The 18,678-nt window shown below is 40.3% G+C and overlaps 1 protein-coding gene across 1 annotated transcript; it reads right to left on the reverse strand.

Moving 5' to 3' along the window:
* Positions 1–484: 484 nt before the first annotated feature.
* On the reverse strand, positions 485–18,076 carry FST (follistatin). The gene is made up of 6 exons (XM_083352158.1): positions 17,893–18,076; positions 15,787–15,978; positions 13,172–13,390; positions 11,376–11,600; positions 2,421–2,651; positions 485–1,630 (listed from the first exon to the last, which is right to left on the reverse strand). Exons 1-6 carry the CDS (start codon positions 17,972–17,974, stop codon positions 1,548–1,550), a joined length of 1,032 nt encoding a protein of 343 aa, XP_083208284.1. The 5' UTR covers positions 17,975–18,076; the 3' UTR covers positions 485–1,547.
* Between the last annotated feature and the right edge of the window lie 602 nt (positions 18,077–18,678).

Here is an 18,678-nt window from a genome sequence, read left to right on the forward strand (position 1 = left end):
GAACCTACATTTTTTACCACATTCCCAGACAACTACTAACTATAAATTCAGTTTTTGGACATATAAAATCTTTGTTTCCTTCTTTGTACTACATAATTCCCATTTAGTCACCACAGGTCACCTAGAATGTGAATAGTTTCCAATGGAGTCCAAACTAATGCTGAAGGAACCTAACATTTACTTTGCATGTTTTACACCCAAGCAAAAGTTATGTTCAACTTATTAATGTAATGATTACATTTATATTACCCTTTTTCCATAATAGAAGCAATCCAAAAGATTTTATTTGGTGGTTTTCTATTTAGATATTAACTATTTGGCAAAGACACATTGCATTGTGGACCTTCAGAACAAAACCTAGAATGACTTTTTACAAATACTAAATACCCTCTTCATTAATCACCCTCCCCACATTTAAAAACCCATTCTTGGCAACCTTCTTAACCCAACCAATAATTGAAGTCAATATATACAGGTTTGGGGAAAAGGATATCCATTTTTTATTTTTTTCACTCATAATTATTTACAAATACACATTATAACTTTTATATACATTGCACATTTACATGGTAGAAAAGTACAAAACTATATATTTAAATGAATTTATATTTAACTTGTCATGTTTGAAAATATAAAATTGCCTCAGAAAAAGAAAGTATTATGAAAAGCAAGAAACTTGAACTGATAAAGTTTTGATACAATATTCTGCTAACATTTGAATGTGAAACAAAAGGAAGGTTTAAAAAAATGGAACGCAGGACCATCTGTGAGGACAGACCTAATAAAACATTGATGCTCATGACAATGTATTTTCATTTTTCTTCTTTTTCTTAAAAAAAGAAAATAATGCTTTCTTTACATTTAGCCACATAACAACTAAAAAACCCTTCATAATCCGATCTTTGGGTTTGAATTCTCATAGTACAATATAAACGTTCAGGATTTTGAGATCCTATTACTACATGATACAATCAGAGAACATAGGCAGGGAAAGAGGTTCTGTTAAAGCTTTCCCTCTTTCCATCTCAAATATATACTTAATTCAGTTTACAGCGCCTTTTGGTCAGTCAAGATTCCTTGTAAACAAATATCCGAGGGATCATGTATTTATATACAGAATTGGCAAGAAGGAAACACAATAAATAGAAAATGTAACTGAAAATGTCATGCAAAGTTTTGTTAAAATGGAAGAGAGTTAACATTGGCAGAAATAAGGAGCTGAAAATTGTAATTGGGGAGGAGGGTTAGGCTCTAAGGAATGGATTTATAGTTTACAAGAAAAAAAGCTTTACTTTACAAGCAAGAGACCTCACAATAAATAACACAGCTCATCCCATAACGATTACATTTCTTCTTCAAAAAAAGGTGTACAGTCAATCAGACTTCTTTAATGTATAAATTATAAAACATGACACAGTATAAATAAATGTCTACAAGATTCAACTATATGTATACTTCTTTCTTCCCCAAATAAATAAGCATACACTTATGTACAGTATGGACATTGTAATTCTTGCCCAATGGCTGTTTCAAAAGGGATGGAAATTTTACCACTCTAGAATGGAAGATATAGGAAAGCTGTAGTCCTGGTCATCATCTTCCTCCTCTTCCTCAGGATCTTCATTGATGGCTAGATAGGAGAATACAGGGGAGCTCTTGTTTAAATATGGATGACAAAGCGCAGAAGCTGTCTGTGCATGTTTTCAAAGCCCCCTGCATAGCCAAAATACGATGTGGCATGTTTTTTAAAGCGTAGATTGCAGTGAGATGCACTTTGGCACCTGTGGTTATACAATAAAGTTGATTGTGGGCTTTGATTTGGTTTGGTGTTGTGTTTTTTTTTTTTGCATGTATGTGTAAAGTGTGTGTTACATAATCTATGAAGTCATAACTGCAGCAAGTTCTGGAGACTCAATGGCTCAGGTTTATTTGGCAGATTCCTGAAATTAGATAAAAAGTGCTCTTGTGTTCTAGGTTTTTAAACTGCTGTTGAGTCCTTCATTCAGAGGCCATTGTGAGCAGATAGCAGCCCACATGGTTAGGGGTTAAGCTAGTTTGGGAAGGGTTGAGGTGAGGGAACAAATATGTTATAGCCATGTGTTAATAAAGCAGGCAGCAAAGCACACTCAAGCAAACAATATTAACGGAAGGCAAGAAACAGCTAGGAAGATGCATTTAAGGCAACTTTCTGATGTTAGACACTTCCCTAAAAAGAGAAAGGACCTCCAAACATCTGATTTTTCTTCTCATCAAGCACAAGATTTCTGCATAATACATAAATCTTTCTACATAAGATCTCACTAAATGCATAGTTTTCTTTCCTGTTTAATAAAGGTTTCCATCCTCACCTATTTCTAAGGATTTTTGTTTGTTTGCCTTCAGAAGATTAAAGTTCCTGCAAGGTTAAAAATCTCACTTACAGTTGCAAGATCCTGGGTGTTTTACTTCCAATAGCACACCCAGGGAACAGGCTGCTTCCTTCATGGCACACTCACTTGGATAAGTGGTGTTATCACTGGCACAGACAGCTTCGTCTGATTTGCTTTCTGGACATAGCTCATCACAGAGGGCACACCGTCCTCTGCCCACTTTGGAATCCCACAAGCATTTCTTCCCAGTGCTGCACTGGATATCTTCACAAGATTTGGCTTCTATAAAGAGTTTTCATTAAAAGAAAAATGGGAAGAGTTAAGGGTTAAAAGAGCAAAAGGAAAACAATGCTCTCAAAAATGTTGGGGGGTGGTGAATTCCACCCCCCCAAAATAGAGGAAAGGCAAAGGTGGAGAATTTGAATTATCACCAAGTGTTGGGGTAGAGGATAGGGTCAAGGGTGCTACTAGGAAAGACAGCTTATGAAGGTGGTTGAATTCTTCAGCTGAAAAGCAAAATCATTGTGACTGCAAGCTCTATGGACAACACCTGTAGTGTTGCAGAAATGATGCCCAACCTTCAAGACAAGACACATAGTACCCAAGACCAGTTCTGAACTCAGTTTAGCAGAAAATATTAAACATCTTCCTATTCCCTGCTGGTATAAGTAGTATTATCTGAATTCCAGCCATGCTTGATGTAGAATCAGCAGAATTAATGGGACTTAAGTGAGTATGACTAAAACTACCATCCAACAACACTTGGGAGGGTTATCTAAGAATCATGCAAATCAACATATTTCCCAGCCTTAAGTTGGGGAGAGACCTCTGATGGGAAATAAAATGTTGACAATCATCTTGTACTGACCAGTAGCCTCAAAGGCTTATTCTTTTTGACACTAAAAAAATTAAACCTTGGAAAAATCCAGCTTTAACAAAAGGAACAAAAGGAATGTTGATTGGGTTTCTTTGCCTGATAGGATGGTCCTTTTAACCAAAAACATTTGCCCAAACAGACATCTACATTGGCTTGAAATTAATTTATTCCTTTCTTTTAATTTCAGTTGGAGGCAATTCTTTTAAAAAATGGTTGGAAAATCTGTTTCTTAATTTCTGCCCTAGTGACAGTGATAATGCAATATATACTCTCAGAGTTCTTGACATCAGAGTTCTTAGGGTGGATTGATGGAGGGCTGCACTTTATTATCAAACTGGTAGAGAACTATCAATTTTATTTTATGCATATCTTGCGGCTCAAGGTAACTGAGAGTACTGTGTATTGTGTTTATCTGACATGTGCACACAAAAAGCATGCTGCTTACAGAAACCAGATTTAATGAATCTAATGGCAGGAATGTTCCTAAAAGTTGAAATAGCTTGTCTACTCTCTGCTGATGATTTCTTTGCTTTTGTTGGCATCTCTCTCTCTCTCCCTTTCTCTCTCTCTCTCTCTCTCTCTCTCTGTGTGTGTGTGTGTGTGGTGTGTGTGTGTGTGTGTGTGTGTGTGTGTGTGTGAGAGAGAGAGAGAGAGAGAGAGAGAGAGAGAGAGAGGGAGATCAGGCTGTAGCAAGCTTGGAACTTGATCATTCAAAACTACTTTAGTCTGAAGAGCTGATATTTAGCTGATATTTATATAGATGCCTAAATGACCTTTTTTTAAAATCATGATCAGATATCCTAGTGTACTGGCTACAGTCTAGATCTGCCTTCTGAAACTGGTGCCTTCCTATTGTGTCTAGGCAACAACTCTCCAAAATCTTGGAGGTCATTGAGATTGGGACTTCTGGAAATAGCCTTTCCAAGGCCTTCAAGGGTTGGATCCAAAGGACTATAACATGATATTATAGAAAAAGCCATTTATAATATTTATAATATTTAGCTGATATTTAGTTCTCATACATGGTTATACTTTTTAAAAATGGCATATACATGGCATGACTTCTGTGTTACTCTTTGACCTAAGAAAGGACTTAGGGTGTCAGGAGCCAACCTATTAATTTTCCCAGTCTTCAGTATTTGTCACCTAAGCCAGGGTCACTAAATACAATAAGAGTTAAGTTTGAATAGACATTTAGAATTTATCTACATGATTCCTTATTTAATATTGGTCTCCCAAGCTCCTAGTCAACAGATCTCCCTACACTGCATAGTGCACAGGAACTGTTGAAGCTCACTTGATCTTGGATGTCAGTGCTCACAGTTAAAAAAAACAACAGTTTTTTTAAAGTGAAAGGCATGTAGTATGGCAAACGGGGAAGAAATGCTTTGTTTCTTGGAAAAATAGATGGCTAAATGACCTTTTTTAAAAATCATGATCAGATATCCTAGTGTACTGGCTACAGTCTAGATCTGCCTTCTGAAACTGGTGCCTTCCTATTGTGTCTAGGCCAGCGTTTCCCAACCTTAGGAACTTGAAGATGCGTGGACTTCAACTCCCAGAATTCCCCAGCCAGCATAGCTGGCTGGGGAATTCTGGGAGTTGAAGTCCACGCATCTTCAAGTTCCTAAGGTTGGGAAACACTGGTCTAGGCAACAACTCTCCAAAATCTTGGAGGTCATTGAGATTGGGACTTCTGGAAATAGCCTTTCCAAGGTCTTCAAGGGTTGGATCCAAAGGACTATAACATGATATTATAGAAAAAGCCATTTATAATGTCTATCTGTCATGTAATGAGGGTCAGATAACAAAGATCAGCGTTAAATTAAGAAAGATTGTATTATGAATAATCTAGTGAATGGCTATTGACTTTATCTCACTACACTGAAAGTTGCACCTCACATATCAAGGCTTTGGGGCCTCTCCACTTATTTTCTTTCTCTTTCTGATAATACCATTTCATGCAACAAACACAAACATTAATACAAGAATACTACAAATGTAACACTTTGTTTGATTTTGAATTCAAAAGAAGATTGAAAAATGGCAATAAATGGATAGATTAGCCTTTTGAAAAATCAGTCTATAAAATCATTCTATTAAGTTTAGCAGTACTAACCTAGAATCTATGATTCAAGAGTAGTAGTTGTAAAAGCACAACTGTTTTGGAAAACTGGATATGATTCATCAGTGTTGAGCATTTTAAAAAGTAGGTTATTTAAATGGGGAAGTTAGGCATATATTTAAATCTGTTCCTTTAAAATCAAAGGAACACAGAAGCATGTTAGAACACAGATAGCAACTCCTATAACCTGTGCCTATGTTGCAGACTACAAAACCCTTGGGGCTCTTGTTTGCTATATTTGCTTCCTTCCTTCCCAAATTATCAAACATCAGTTAGGGTTTACTGCTTTCTTGCTTCTTTGTCATAGTGAAGAGAACAATAATCTTCTTTGTGGCACAAAGAAATAGGTTGTTTGTGTATTTTTGTGTAATTGTGTGCATGTCCAAATGCTTGCTTACATTACAATTAGATGTAGACTCAGAAATATTCAATTTGAATCCTCAGGGTCTCACCTGGTCCCTAAAACCTTTGAGTATAGCCTCTAGAACCCATGCAATAGTTGCACCTGAACTTTAATATTTAATGTGGCAGGAGATCACCTGGAGAATAATTATATTAATGTTATGATATTTAAATTATGCAGCATTTACTTTTCTGATGGTACTGTTTACATTGTGGAATGTCTTTCCTGGCTTGGCAGATCACTCAAAGGAAATTATTCTATAGACCTGTTTTAGAGGAATCAAGTCTTAATCCAAATGTAATTTGATGTTTCTGATCTTTTAGTGGAAAATGATTGTATTTGTTGTTTCTATTTTATCAATGTATAAGCCACTTCAAGATGCTGATACAGTTTTGAAGATTAAGTTTGGTCATGATTTTAGTACTTGCAGATGTCCATTATATGCATGACCTGTTATTTATTATTTGTAAGGGAGAAAAGTGGTTTTGGATCAATCCAATGTGTGTTTCTTAAGCTTTCTTGCCTAGCAAAATGTTTCCATTGGAATCCAGTTGAACTGAATCCTAAGCCATGTGGTCAGAAAATGTCTTCAAAGACTTGGTATTCACAAGTATCACAGATTCCAGTGGAATCATGGCCAAAGACTAGTCTTCAATAATTGTCAACTAGATTTGGCGGAAAGTTTTTTTGACCAAATTCTATCCTTCTGGATCCAAGGAGTGCATTCCTATGAGTTTTTAAAATATAATTTTGTATATAATAGCATTTTTCCATAGCAAGGAAGTAGCTGTGATGTGGCAGATGTAGAATGGATTGTTTTATGCAAGAGCTGTGCCAGGGTTCCCCCCCACCTCTATTTTAATAATTTGAAGTCAGAAGTAGCAATTTTTGAAAATATCTACTTTTTCTTATCATGTTTGCCTACTACTATTTATTAGGAATTATTTTAACTCATCTACTTTTTTCCTTATTCCTAAATAAGTCAGCCAGTCAGAGATTGTGTAATAGTTTTATCTGGCCTGTAGGCTTTGACTATATAATGCCATCACTGAAGACAAGTTAGATCAATTCAGTATAAATAACAGCAATAAAATACATCTCTTTACAAAGACGCAGAACTTTAGACATTTTAGGTGTTGGCAAAAATATTATAATAAATTAAAGATGGCTATTATTAAATATGAAAGAACATGCAGATTTATAAATATGAAATAACCTGATTTGAGTATAACTGGTTAAAATGGAATATGTCTATCAACCAGTGTCAATATAAATTATGCAAAAAAATCCCAAACCTCAATTACCTAACGCTGAACTAGGATTATTTAAAAAATCATGATACTTCATTCATTTCTGGAAAATAGCTGAAATATTTGCAAACCCAATCCTGAAACATTATTGAGATCGTGATAGGGAGTGATTCATTTCTAATCTTTTGGGTAACCTATTTGGGTTTATTGCCGCCCCATCAGCAGCCATAAGAGAACAAAAGAAGGGAAAGAATGTTTGTCATTCCTGGTTTGTCATTTCTGACATATTGCTCTGGCTGCATTTCAGTGGACTGGAGGTTATATTGTCCAGTCAAACAATTTCTGTTCAGCAGAACAGAAATGAAAGAGGTAACAGAAATCAGTGAAGGTGACTGATGAGAGTTAAAGAGTGGCCAAAAATATGTGGATCAGGAGCTATTAAAATAGATGGAGAATAAGGAAGGGGAAATAAAACAGACGTGCAAGATTCTGTTATTATAGCCTATCTCAAACAAATATAGTTCTAGTCATCCTTTGGAATCAGTTTCCTGGTCTGGGTTATCTAGTAGAGCTGACATCAATCTTGCAAGCCTTATTGTACTTATTGTACTTTATTGCTTCTCCTTCTTACACTCAACTGAATTTGAGAGGCATTTCCCTGAGTAGCTTCAGAATATTATCTCTGTCTCTAGGTTAGGGGTGTCAAACTGCCAGCTCGCGGGCCGGATGCGTCATGCCAAAACCGTGCCCACCCCATTGCCAGCAATGGAAAAAAAGTCGCGATACGTTGCAACACGTCACGTGGCATTGTGAGTTTGACACCCCTGCTGTATGATTTAAAGAAAAGTTCAGCTCCCTTTGCCTAGGTAACAGTTTTTGCATATTTCTGTCAAAGTCATCCCCCTTTGCTTTCTATAGGGCCTTAACATTAGCTTAATACAGGGGTGTCAAACTCAATTTCATTGAGGGCCACATCAGCATTGCAGTTGCCCTCAGGGGGCCGGGTGGGTATGGCCAGGGTGGGCGTGGCCTACTGGGTGGGCGTGGCTACAGTGTGTATGGCCTACTGGGTGGGTGTGGCCAGCTCTACATCGTTTGCATCAAGGGTGCCTATGGGGGCCTGGGCAGGAGTGGGACAGATCTGAGGGTCTCTGGCAGAAGGAGGGTCTCTGGGCCAGGGCCAAGGCAGTGGGGGCCGTTCCCTCACTGTTTCCAGGATGGCTTTGCGGGCCACATGAAACCACTTCACGGGCCAGATCCGGCCCCCGGGCCTTGTGTTTGACATGTCTGGCTTAATACTATTATTATTACTTTTAATTATTTATTTATATTTATTGGCTGTCCAGCTCCAGTGGTTTCTGAGAGATGTACAAAACTAAGGAAAACACAGTAGAGAGAAACGTTATGAATTTTCATATTGCTTAAAGTTGGAAGTATGGATTTTGCTATCAGTTCAAGACTAGGGATCTTGTGGCCTTCCAAAAGTTACTAAACAATGTTCCCCAGCAATCCTAGTCAGCACAATTGACACTAAAGTATTCTGAGAACTGTAGTTTAGCTATATTATCCTAAATATTGCTTTCAACAGCACCTACATCTTCTCTTTTGGTTTTGAGAAGCCTGTATTCTGCTTGAGACTGTTAATTAAAGAGACATGCTACTGGATCAATCTGTGTTTGATAAACATAATGATATATTTGTAATTTACTGTCTATAATCTGAGATAGGCACATAAAGAGATTACAACTTTTGGTAATTTACACATCCGGGGAGTTCTCTTGGCAAAAATATGCAAGTGGTTTTCCGTAGATAAAGTGGGTTGAAATCAGATCTGTTAACTTACTCACCAAACTATCCTTCTCTGTTTTAATTGGTCATTTTAAAACCGGAAGTAACATTTCATAGAAGAACATGTGGGCCAAGCAAAAGAATATAAGCAGTATGATTTTTCCTATTCCCTGAGCTGGTGCCAATAAGAGATAGAGCTATAATCAGAAAACTTCTAATTTCAAAGTTGCTTCTGACTTTCACTCATCTTAAGGGGCTTTTAGTAAGTTACTCTCTTCAATTTGGTAAGATAATCACACCAATGGAATTTATGGCAGAGGATATCGTCCTTCAGATGTGGCTGAATCATCGCTTTCAGCAGCCCAAACCAGCAGGAATTTGAGCTCATCAGCATCTGGAGTATCCAAATCCTCATGCATAATTCTTGGATTAACGACCCCTATTACCACTGCCACATTTTCAACACCAGGAAATGATATATAAATATTTCATCTTTATCATCTCTTTTATTTTTTAACAGCATTAATTAATAAGATTACTTTGGAAGAAAGAAATTTCTCTTTTAGTTTATTCTTCATTCTTATGGTCACTAACACAGTATAACTAAAACTGTCACTATCTGGTAACATGGCTTCTTCCAGCTTTACTCTCCATTGAGACCTTTACGTAAATTGCCTTGATTTCATTCTTGCACAATATTATTTGGCAGTGCTCCTTTTCTCCACCTGTCTATCAGATCAAATCACTTGCTCTGATTTGACTCCTCCTTACTCTGCCCATTTCTGCTGAGGTTAGAAAGTGAAAACAATTGTGGGAAACAATTAACGTTTTTTGATTCTTAGAAGACTACCTTTACCATTAAGCAAAATGAATTAGTTACCCTGTGGATGTTTTTTTTAATTGGGAACAATGAAAAAAAAAGTATAATGTGACCTACTTTCGCCATTATTTTTAACTTTTGAAGGCTGGCCCTATCCTTAAGTAGGAGAAAGTTAATCAGCTCTAGCAGATGTAAGAGGACAAAGTTGTACTCACGGATACCTATACAGGTAGCACAGAGAACAAACAAGCATTGTAATGCCACAATACAAGCTATGCCTGTTTCGTACACATATTGTGACATCTCATGGATGTTTGTAAGAGGTGGATCTTGTGTCATAATATTGCAGCTTCACTATTCTGATAAAATTGTCAGATAATGTAGATCCTTTGGCTATACTATGGAGCCTCCTCTATAACCTTAAATAACCTTCTAGTGGCATGGGAAGCTATCCCATTGCCAGTACTGAGATGCAATTCTAATCCCTGGTTGCTCAGGTTCTGTATAGGCAGTCCTCCCTTAATAGGCATTTGTTCAGCAACCATTCAAAGTAATGAAGGTGATGAAAAAAATGTAGTTACAGCTGGTGCTTCATATTTTGGCTGTTGCAATGACCCTGCATTCAGATGATCAAAATTTGGGCAGTTGACAGCCCATCCTTATTAACAACTGCAGCTCCCCCCACTGACTTATCATCTCCCCATCTCTGCTGTTTGACCACCCAAGACATTGCAAGGCCTACTTGGTGCTGTACAAAGTCTCCCCAAAGCCTGGAAAAATCGTTGATGCATTACAGAGGTCTTCCAAGGTCCAGCAGCTGCCTTGGCTGGGCACTTTCATCAGAAGATGGTGATGCTGGGACTGCTGGGAGAAAGCAAGGGTAGATGGTGGTTGCAGAGTGCAGAGTGGCCAAAAGAGCGGCAATAGGAAGATAGGCAGGGGGGGGAGGTTTGAAGTGGAATCCAGCATGGCAGAACATGGGATGGTTTGGTCTTTGGCTAACAACTGCCAACTGAAACTATTGGAACTATTGTCAGTAAGTGGTAGAGTTACATGATGCTTTGCCTAAAGACTGATTGATTGATGGAAATTCTAGTCCTAGTTAGGGTTATTAAGCAAGGACTACCTATATGTGTAGTGAAAGGAAGACCACTTGCCCTTTGGGCCATCCCTATCTTCAATGCCCCCTGCGTGACATGTTAAGATCAGGAACCTACATTTCTCTCATAACATTCCATCTTCCCTTTTGTGAGACCCTCCAGATGTGGTGCAATCCAAGCAACAATTCCAAGAATCAAGGTAAGAGCCAGTGGTTTCTGGGGCAAATAAGTTATATAAATAACTGATAACAATTCAGCTTCAAGGCAATGGATTTGAACTGCTAAAGTAGGATTTAAAAGGTAATTTGCCCCTTAATTCTGACAGAAGATAATCAACTGCTTTATATGGCTTTATTCTGGTAAGGCAAGAAAGATTTGTATCTAGCCATGCCACATCATGTGTCTGAGACTTTCCAGTGGCTGAGCTAAGTCAAGGATCCTATAATTTCTGCTGAGGTTTCCTGGGGGAATCTGAAAACAATAACTAAAATGTTCCTTGAGAACAATAGCCAGGAAAAAAAAACTGAACTATAAGTTTGTGCTATGAAATAAAGTTTCCTCATCAGATGGAAAAACTTTCCCCTTTGTGTATCTCCTCTCATTTTAAAAATAGAGCAGTAATCTCTTGTTCCGTGGTACTTACTGACACATTTTCCTTCATAGGCTAGGCCAATGGATCTTCCAAGCAGGCAAGTAGCTTTTCTTAGATGACAGGCACTTGCATATGTTATTCCATCATTCCCGCAGAGATACTGTTCAGGTAGAGTTGGCTCGGGACAAATCCGATTACATGTCACACAGTTGGCATTATTATTTTGATCAACCACGCATGTGGAACTGCCTGGGCATAAAACATCCCTGCATGTCTCTGAAATAAATAGTAGGGAAAACATTATGTGAACAATAGGGGCATCTGGGCTATCAGAATCGACACAAATAGCAAAAACTGAAAAGCTTTCATTAAAGTAAGGCAGCTGGATCAGCAATCTTTGAATTTCCAGTTAGCTTATACTCTAGCTGCTGCATGGATGACCTAGTAATTATAAGGTCCTGGACTTGGGATCGGTGATCTACAACATAGTAACTCTTCTTATCATCCTGGAAAAAGCATTAGGATTTGGCATCTGTCAAAGTGCATAACCTTGAAGAAGCCCACTGTCAATGTCACAATGGCTTGTCATTGTCCAGTTTGCTGTTTCCGCTTCCTTGTCACCTACTCCCTAGCCAACAAGAATGAGAAGCTGTAGTTTCAGCTGCTCCAAACTGTTTCACAGCATCTGGAGGTAATCAGGAAGACCTCCAAGGAAGGGGTTCTCATGCTAATACGTGGCTAGTTATGCCTCCTCCAAATCTAAAACTGGCATGTGAAAAACACTTTCAAGGCTGCAAGTTAATGGGAAGGACTCGTAGCTCACTGGCAGGACCACAGTCTCACTAAGTCCACAGATTCCTTTCCAACTTTAATAGGAAGGAAAATAGGCTGTGTACTTTCTGAGAACTGGCATAAGATTGCAAATTTGTATTCTTGGCTGTGGTTTTTCTTCACCTTTGTAGTTTAATGATGGAATCCCCTGCCAGAAGATGCAGTGCGACCATCAACTTGGATGACTTCAAAGAGGTATTAGACATAGGACAACTAAGATGATCAGAAAGTACCATCTTGGTGGCTATGAATTATATCCAATATTGTAGGCAGTTATTTGGAAATGTGGTCAAGATTCTATTATTGCTTTCATGTGTTCGCTACTTGCCTCCATGAGACATTTCTGGAAACTGAATGCTGGCTTAGACAGCCCACTGCTCTGACACAATTTACTTGCAAGTGAAAAGGCAGCTAATTCATCAAGGAGCAACTCTCTTAACATTTTTCCTCATTTTTTTAAAAAAAGAATTGCAGAAAGTGTATGATACAATTTAGTCACCTCAGGATTTTCTACTTTATCTTGCTGCAGAAATATAAATAGGTTTTCTAGCAGGCATGTCAAACTGCGGGCCTGTGGGCCAGATGCATCATACTGAAACCGCGCCCACCCCATTGCCGGCAATGGGGAAAAAGTCGCGATACATTGTGTGATGTCACAGGTTTGACATGCCTGTTCTATAGGAATGGCTTTTCCAATCTAGGCATTCTCTCGATATGCAGACTTCAGCTCCCAGAATACCTCCGTCAGTGTGAAATTACAATGAGGATTCTGGGAATTGAAAAGCATACATCTAGGCGCACCAAGTTTGACATGTCTATGGTAAACCTGCCCATCCCATCATCTGTGTTTAGAAAACCCTTTGTGTTATTATTTTTTGAATGCAAACACAATTCACAACCTGTTTTCTCACTTGGTCGTATAATCTTTCTAAAAAATAAATGGTTTACAGGCTTTTCTATACATGCTTTCTATCCCAGATTCTAAGATTAAGAAAGCAGGGTTACTGTAAACATACTTTTGCATTTGCCCTGATACTGGATTTCGAGGTCTGGCTGTTCTTTACATTTGGCTTTCAGAAGGGCACACTCGTTCTTGTAGGTTTTCCCATCCAAGCCACACACTGGTCCCTTCCATGTGATATTTGAGCAATCTGGAGCACAGACACACCGAGGTTTGTTCTTCTTGTTCATTTTACATTTCTTCCCAGGTCCACAGTCCACATTCTCACAGGTTTCTAAAGAGGAAATGGAAAGGGAACAGAGAGAAAAGAGTTGGGCAAGCAAAATACAATCCATAAACATTGTCTAATAACATCTAAAACTCCCATCACAATTTCATTGGCCACACATGAGAATATTGTTGACTCACATTACTTTTCCAGCAAAAATATAAAATGCAATGAAAGACAGAAGCCTTCTATTTTCTGAGTAGGAAGCTTGCAAGAGGCTATGAAAATTGCACAAATGATCCCTGCAGTGATGCTAGAGTAGGGGTCTTCAAACTTGGCCCTTTTATGACTTGTGGACTTCAACTCCCAGAATTCCTCAGCCAGGCACCTTGGCTGAGGAATTCTGGGAGTTGAAGTCCACAAGTCATAAAAGGGCCAAGTTTGAAGACCCCTGTGCTAGAGTCACAAAATAATGACAGCGACTCCCTAGAAAATTAGTCTGTTAACTTGCAATGAAGTGCTACGCAATTTTATATACAAAAAGAGTAGTAGCAACTAAAGTTTAAAATCTCTCTAAATATAATTTGGCTCAGGTCATACTTCGCATTAGCATAATGTGGTTTGTTGGACTTTGATTCAGGATGTTGTACAAATCCAATATTATGAAGTGCAAGCTATGTTTTAGAACAGAGTTTCTTACTCTTGACAACTTTGAGGTAGCATGGGGAAATAGGGGAGTTAAAGTACACAGATCTTAATGTCAGGGCTGAGAAACCAACTCAACTTTGGTTTGTTCAATAAACTATGACTTAGTAAAATGTGTGAGTTCAGACTTTGAAAAGATAGAATAATCTCTCATTGCACTGATAAGTACTGTATATGTCAAGGTGACTAATTTTAAAAACATGCTGTATGCCAGTTGGAAGACAGGATACCAAAGCTGCCTTATTTTTGTTTCAGCCACCTCCCCTATCTACCCCATCATTCAGTGCAATAACATCTCTGCTCATATGATGCCCTTGACATGAGTTGAGTTTGTTCTCTAACATCCCTCATGCTGAAGGTTACTGGAGCAGAGATTTCTCAAGGTTGCAGGGTAAAAAGCTTTGGCTGCAATTCATAGTTTTTACTTTTAGTAAAGTATCCTGCTCAAGATGCGCTCACCAGACCAAGTTAAGTGAATTGGGAACTACATTTCCATTGTATCATCTCTTAGCTCTCTCCAGTACTACCCTGCTGGCACCAAGGACACACACATCATAATATTCTCATATACACACCATTCTGTATTTCAGCTAGGTCTGAAATCTGTTTTAAATGCTAGTGCATTTAGATGCAGGTAAAGGGTTCTTCTTTACATCATCCTCTGGAGGGCAGGGCCCTCTCCTTACAACAAGCTATCTGACGCAGCTGGAAGCCAATCCTGTTAAAAAGCTTGCTTTACAAAACTTAAAAAGCACAGAGACTTTAGTGATTAAGAACATCACAAATAATAAACTACAGAAATAGGATACCTGGAGTATAACTTGAGTGAGGACAAAATACCTTTCTGTGTGAGCATACCAAGGACCAGAATGAGGGAGCAGGTCAAGTCATGCAGCTTTCAATAAGTTGAGCCATGGAGGGAAATATGTACTTTGAAATAGCCTTAGTTATGATAAGGAGGAGAAAACATTCCACTCAAATTACCTTCTTATTAGGGCTAAGTAGTTGCACACATTCTTTCCATGCAGAATTGTGAGCTTAGGTGAGAGGAAGGTCTTCTTCCAGTTGGGCAGGTAGAACACAATTCAAACATTTTGGATAGGTTTCTTGACAACAATACATTGTCTCCTTGGATAGGCTCTGTTCTGTTTTGCTTCCCAGTCTAGTCTACAGCTCTGGCATTGTTTGGTAGCCCTTCATCCAAATAGTAATCCCTTCTCATCCTGTTTCTGATCAGCCCAGGTTTTTTTTTTTAGATCAACTAGTCAACTAGTGTTACTAGATAGACTCTTGAAAATTATAACAGCCAGTACCATTCATTGTAGAGAGATAGCTAATTTGGAAGCCTAATAACTAAATTTGATGTAACACAGAGTCCTACATTCTAATAAACGCTTTTATCTGACTCCACTTTTAGGGTTTCCGATGAAGAGAAGAAATGCTCAAGCACAATTCCATCCATGCCAGTTGATTTTGTATGCTTTATGTACAATCCTTGGCACTGAAAATAATCTTGCTTATCCTTTTCTTACGGGAGGAGAAACAATTCAGCAATGTAGCTTCACATCTTCAGGGACTGAAACTACATTCCTAATTGTAGAGCTAGGGAACCTCTGTATCTAATGTTGCCTATGTAAAGGCATTACTAGATTTAATGAACCAAGATACTTAAGTCAGTCTGAAGCAGCTTTCTATCTTCATCTATTAACTTACAAGCCCTTCTAAGAATCCAACTATTTTTTTTAAGCAGTGCCCACCTTTGCAGGGGATGCAGTTTGGGGCCCCTCCGCTAAAAATCATCCATTTGAAAAGCACGTGGTCGCTGACATCCTCCTCCGTCCACGCAGTGGTGAGCCTCCCTGTTTTGCAGCACTCTTCCTTGCTGAGGCCGTTTTTGTAGAGGACCTGGCAGCGACCGTTCCTGGCTTGCCGGAGCCAGCAATTCCCAGCTAGTGCAGGAAGAGAAAGAGGGAGAGGGAGACGCAGCCAGCTGAGTGTCAGTTACCAGCGACCCAGACATAACACGTGCGGGTTTAATTGACTTTTACTAGACTGTTTACTTTTATTTGTCCCGTTTCATAACCTGAAGCTACTCCTCTGAATCAAACGGAAGCCCTGTTTCAACAACTTGATCAAACCCGTTCCACGCCTTGTTATTCCACCCGGGGAAGGTAGACAACTGCCAGCAATTTCAGAGAGGGGAGGGGTTAATTGTGCACGGCAGGGTCTCGAAATAGATCTGGAGCATCAAAAAGCGCGTGTATCTGTGTGCGTGTGCGAGAAAAAAAAAAGAAATTTCACTACAACTGCCCCCCACCCCACCCCCATCAATCCCGAGATGGAGGATTGAATAACGAGCGCCTGGTGCTAGCAAGGATAAGAGGCGGCTCTTTCGAAATCTTTGAATTTCGCCTACTTCGGAAGCAAAGCAAAGCAAAGAGGAAAAAGCAGTTGGGGGAATGAGCGTTGAAACTCCGCAGACGCACGCCAGCAGCGATTTGCAGCCCCACCAATGGGATAACACAGAAGGACGTGGAATAGACAAGTTGACATGGGTGGACTTTATGGAGAAAAGCAACACAAGCGCACTTACACGCAACACTGACACCAGCCACCTTGTTGAGTCTGTCTATTACTGTGGGAACAGAGCCCAAAACACTGATCTGACCTCTCCTTCCTATTCCTTGAGGTAATCTAGAGAATTTTGTTGGAGCCAGTTCTTCGTGAATCATCAGTCTGACCTCCGACCAATGCAGATCAAATCGAATTTGTTTCTTTACACCACAGGATGCCAGGCAGAACCGACTCTGAGCTCACGCCCCAAATCCACCCATTTTAAGGTGGCGGCGGCAGGAATATCAGCAGTACCAAGGGACCCGTCTATCAGCTAGGAAGTTCTTTCCATTACTACTTGCTTAAAGTTACAATACTGTAACAGGAAAGATAAATTTATGGATGGGCTACAACGATAAATTGTGGGCGTAAATGTCATTTAACTCCCTCACAGACAACGCAAACCAACTGGGGCGGAGGAGACTCTCTTCAGTTTCCAAAATGTGGGTTTCGTTTACTGTGTTTTAAACGAAGAAGCCCAAGGTTGCAAGCCTTCACTGGCTGACCTGGAAGCAAGTTCCACTGGACTGAAGGAGGAACTTATCCTGGAAGGGCTCGTCTAGATGGCCACTGCAAGTCAGGCTTGGAATTGTGAAACCCAGCCCTCCGAAGTTCATTCCCAGAGCGGCGTGAAACGAGGAGGCCATAAAGAAAATCCTCCGAACTTAACATCTCTTTTCTGCTCTCTTTCCGTCCCCCTGAACCCGCGCCCGGATTTGCGAGCCATAACGCGAAGATTATTTTGCACCCGTAGAAGGAAGCAGCCTCAGTGATTTTTTTTTTTTAGAAATGTAAATATGCGGATAAATCACAGGCAGGATGCAACCTCCGCGGTGGCCAAAGTCGGAAAAGTTCTTGGCTGATGCTGGAAGTTTAAGCCAGGCAACAGCGACGCCAGCTTTTCAGAAAGCCCTTTAGAGCTAATGATGGAGAAGAAGGTGATGAAGGTGATAAAGCTGACGGGAAGAGGGATCCTCTCTCCAGCGAATCGTGGATTTTCCTTCTCTCTAGTCTCCGCATTCCCCGAAAGCCCCCAGCGCAAAGCGATCCTAAGCGCTTTTCTTTCGAGTTGGAAACCCCCGAGAGTTCAGCGGGAAGCTCTATTTGAGTTTAGGACTGGAGCTGCAGACGCGTCGGGCGGATTGAAGAAGGCAAAGGCGTCGGGTGTGCTAGAAAGGGAGAGGGCTAAGTAGGACGTGCAGAGCTAGATCGAGGCACATCAGCAGGGAAACGTGTGAACTGTATCTTACCTTGTGCTGTTTGATCTTCTATGAAGTGGCAGAAAAACATCAGGAACAAAACCATGCCCGGAAACATTCTCTGGTTTAACATCCTTAAATTAACTTCCCTCCAGCGAAAGAGACGAACGCAACCTCGAGTGGCAAGAGTCAGGCGACGGAAAGAAAGAGCACGCCCGTCACACAGCTGCTTACGATCGCTCTATCTATTGAATGAATGTCAGCCTCTGAACGCTGCCTCGCTTTAAATCGAATGGGGTCTTAGTTCTGCGGTGGGCGGTCTCCTAATGTGTGTGTGTGTGTGTGTGCGTGCGCGTGTGTGTGTGTGTGGGGGGGAAGTATGGGAGAAAGAGGGAGGGAGAGAAGGAGGAGGGTGTGTATATGCGCGCGCGCGCGCGCGTGTTCGGGTGGTGGGGGGGAGATTTAAAAAACTTCGGCGTGAATCCCTTTTCCGATTGTTTGTCTCCAAAGGTGTGCGCGCACGCGCGTGGGTCCATCCAGTGGCTTCCACTCACCTCCTCCCCCCCCATTTCCCCCCCCCCCGCCGCTGCTTTGATCAAATCGACAGGAGGATCGCCGGGGCTTTGGCACTTAGCGGATCGGGAAGGAAGAAGTGGCTTTGCGCTGGCTGCCAAGTGGTGGCTTTCGGGGGAACCCAAAAGCCAGGGCTCCCTGGCTTAAAGAGGAAGGAGGGAGAGAAACGCTTCCTCCGCCGCAAGCCAGGCGGCTGGACGCGCGGAGACGCGGGCGAGACTCTTCCCTGCAAGGAGGGTTCCCGGGGCTGTTCCCGAGTAGCAA

This window comes from Vipera ursinii, assembly GCF_947247035.1.
Source record: "Vipera ursinii genome assembly, chromosome: 2".
Classification (NCBI taxonomy): domain Eukaryota; kingdom Metazoa; phylum Chordata; class Lepidosauria; order Squamata; family Viperidae; genus Vipera; species Vipera ursinii.

Excerpts from the sequence above, each read along its gene's own strand:
- FST (XM_083352158.1), bottom strand. The coding sequence starts at position 17,974 with ATGTTAAACCAGAGAATGTTTCCGGGCATGGTTTTGTTCCTGATGTTT. Across the intron at positions 11,601-13,171 it reads GTATCAGGGCAAATGCAAAA|AGACATGCAGGGATGTTTTA; the intron begins GTATGTTTACAG and ends TATTTATTTCAG. Across the intron at positions 2,652-11,375 it reads CTATGAAGGAAAATGTGTCA|AAGCCAAATCTTGTGAAGAT; the intron begins GTAAGTACCACG and ends AACTCTTTATAG.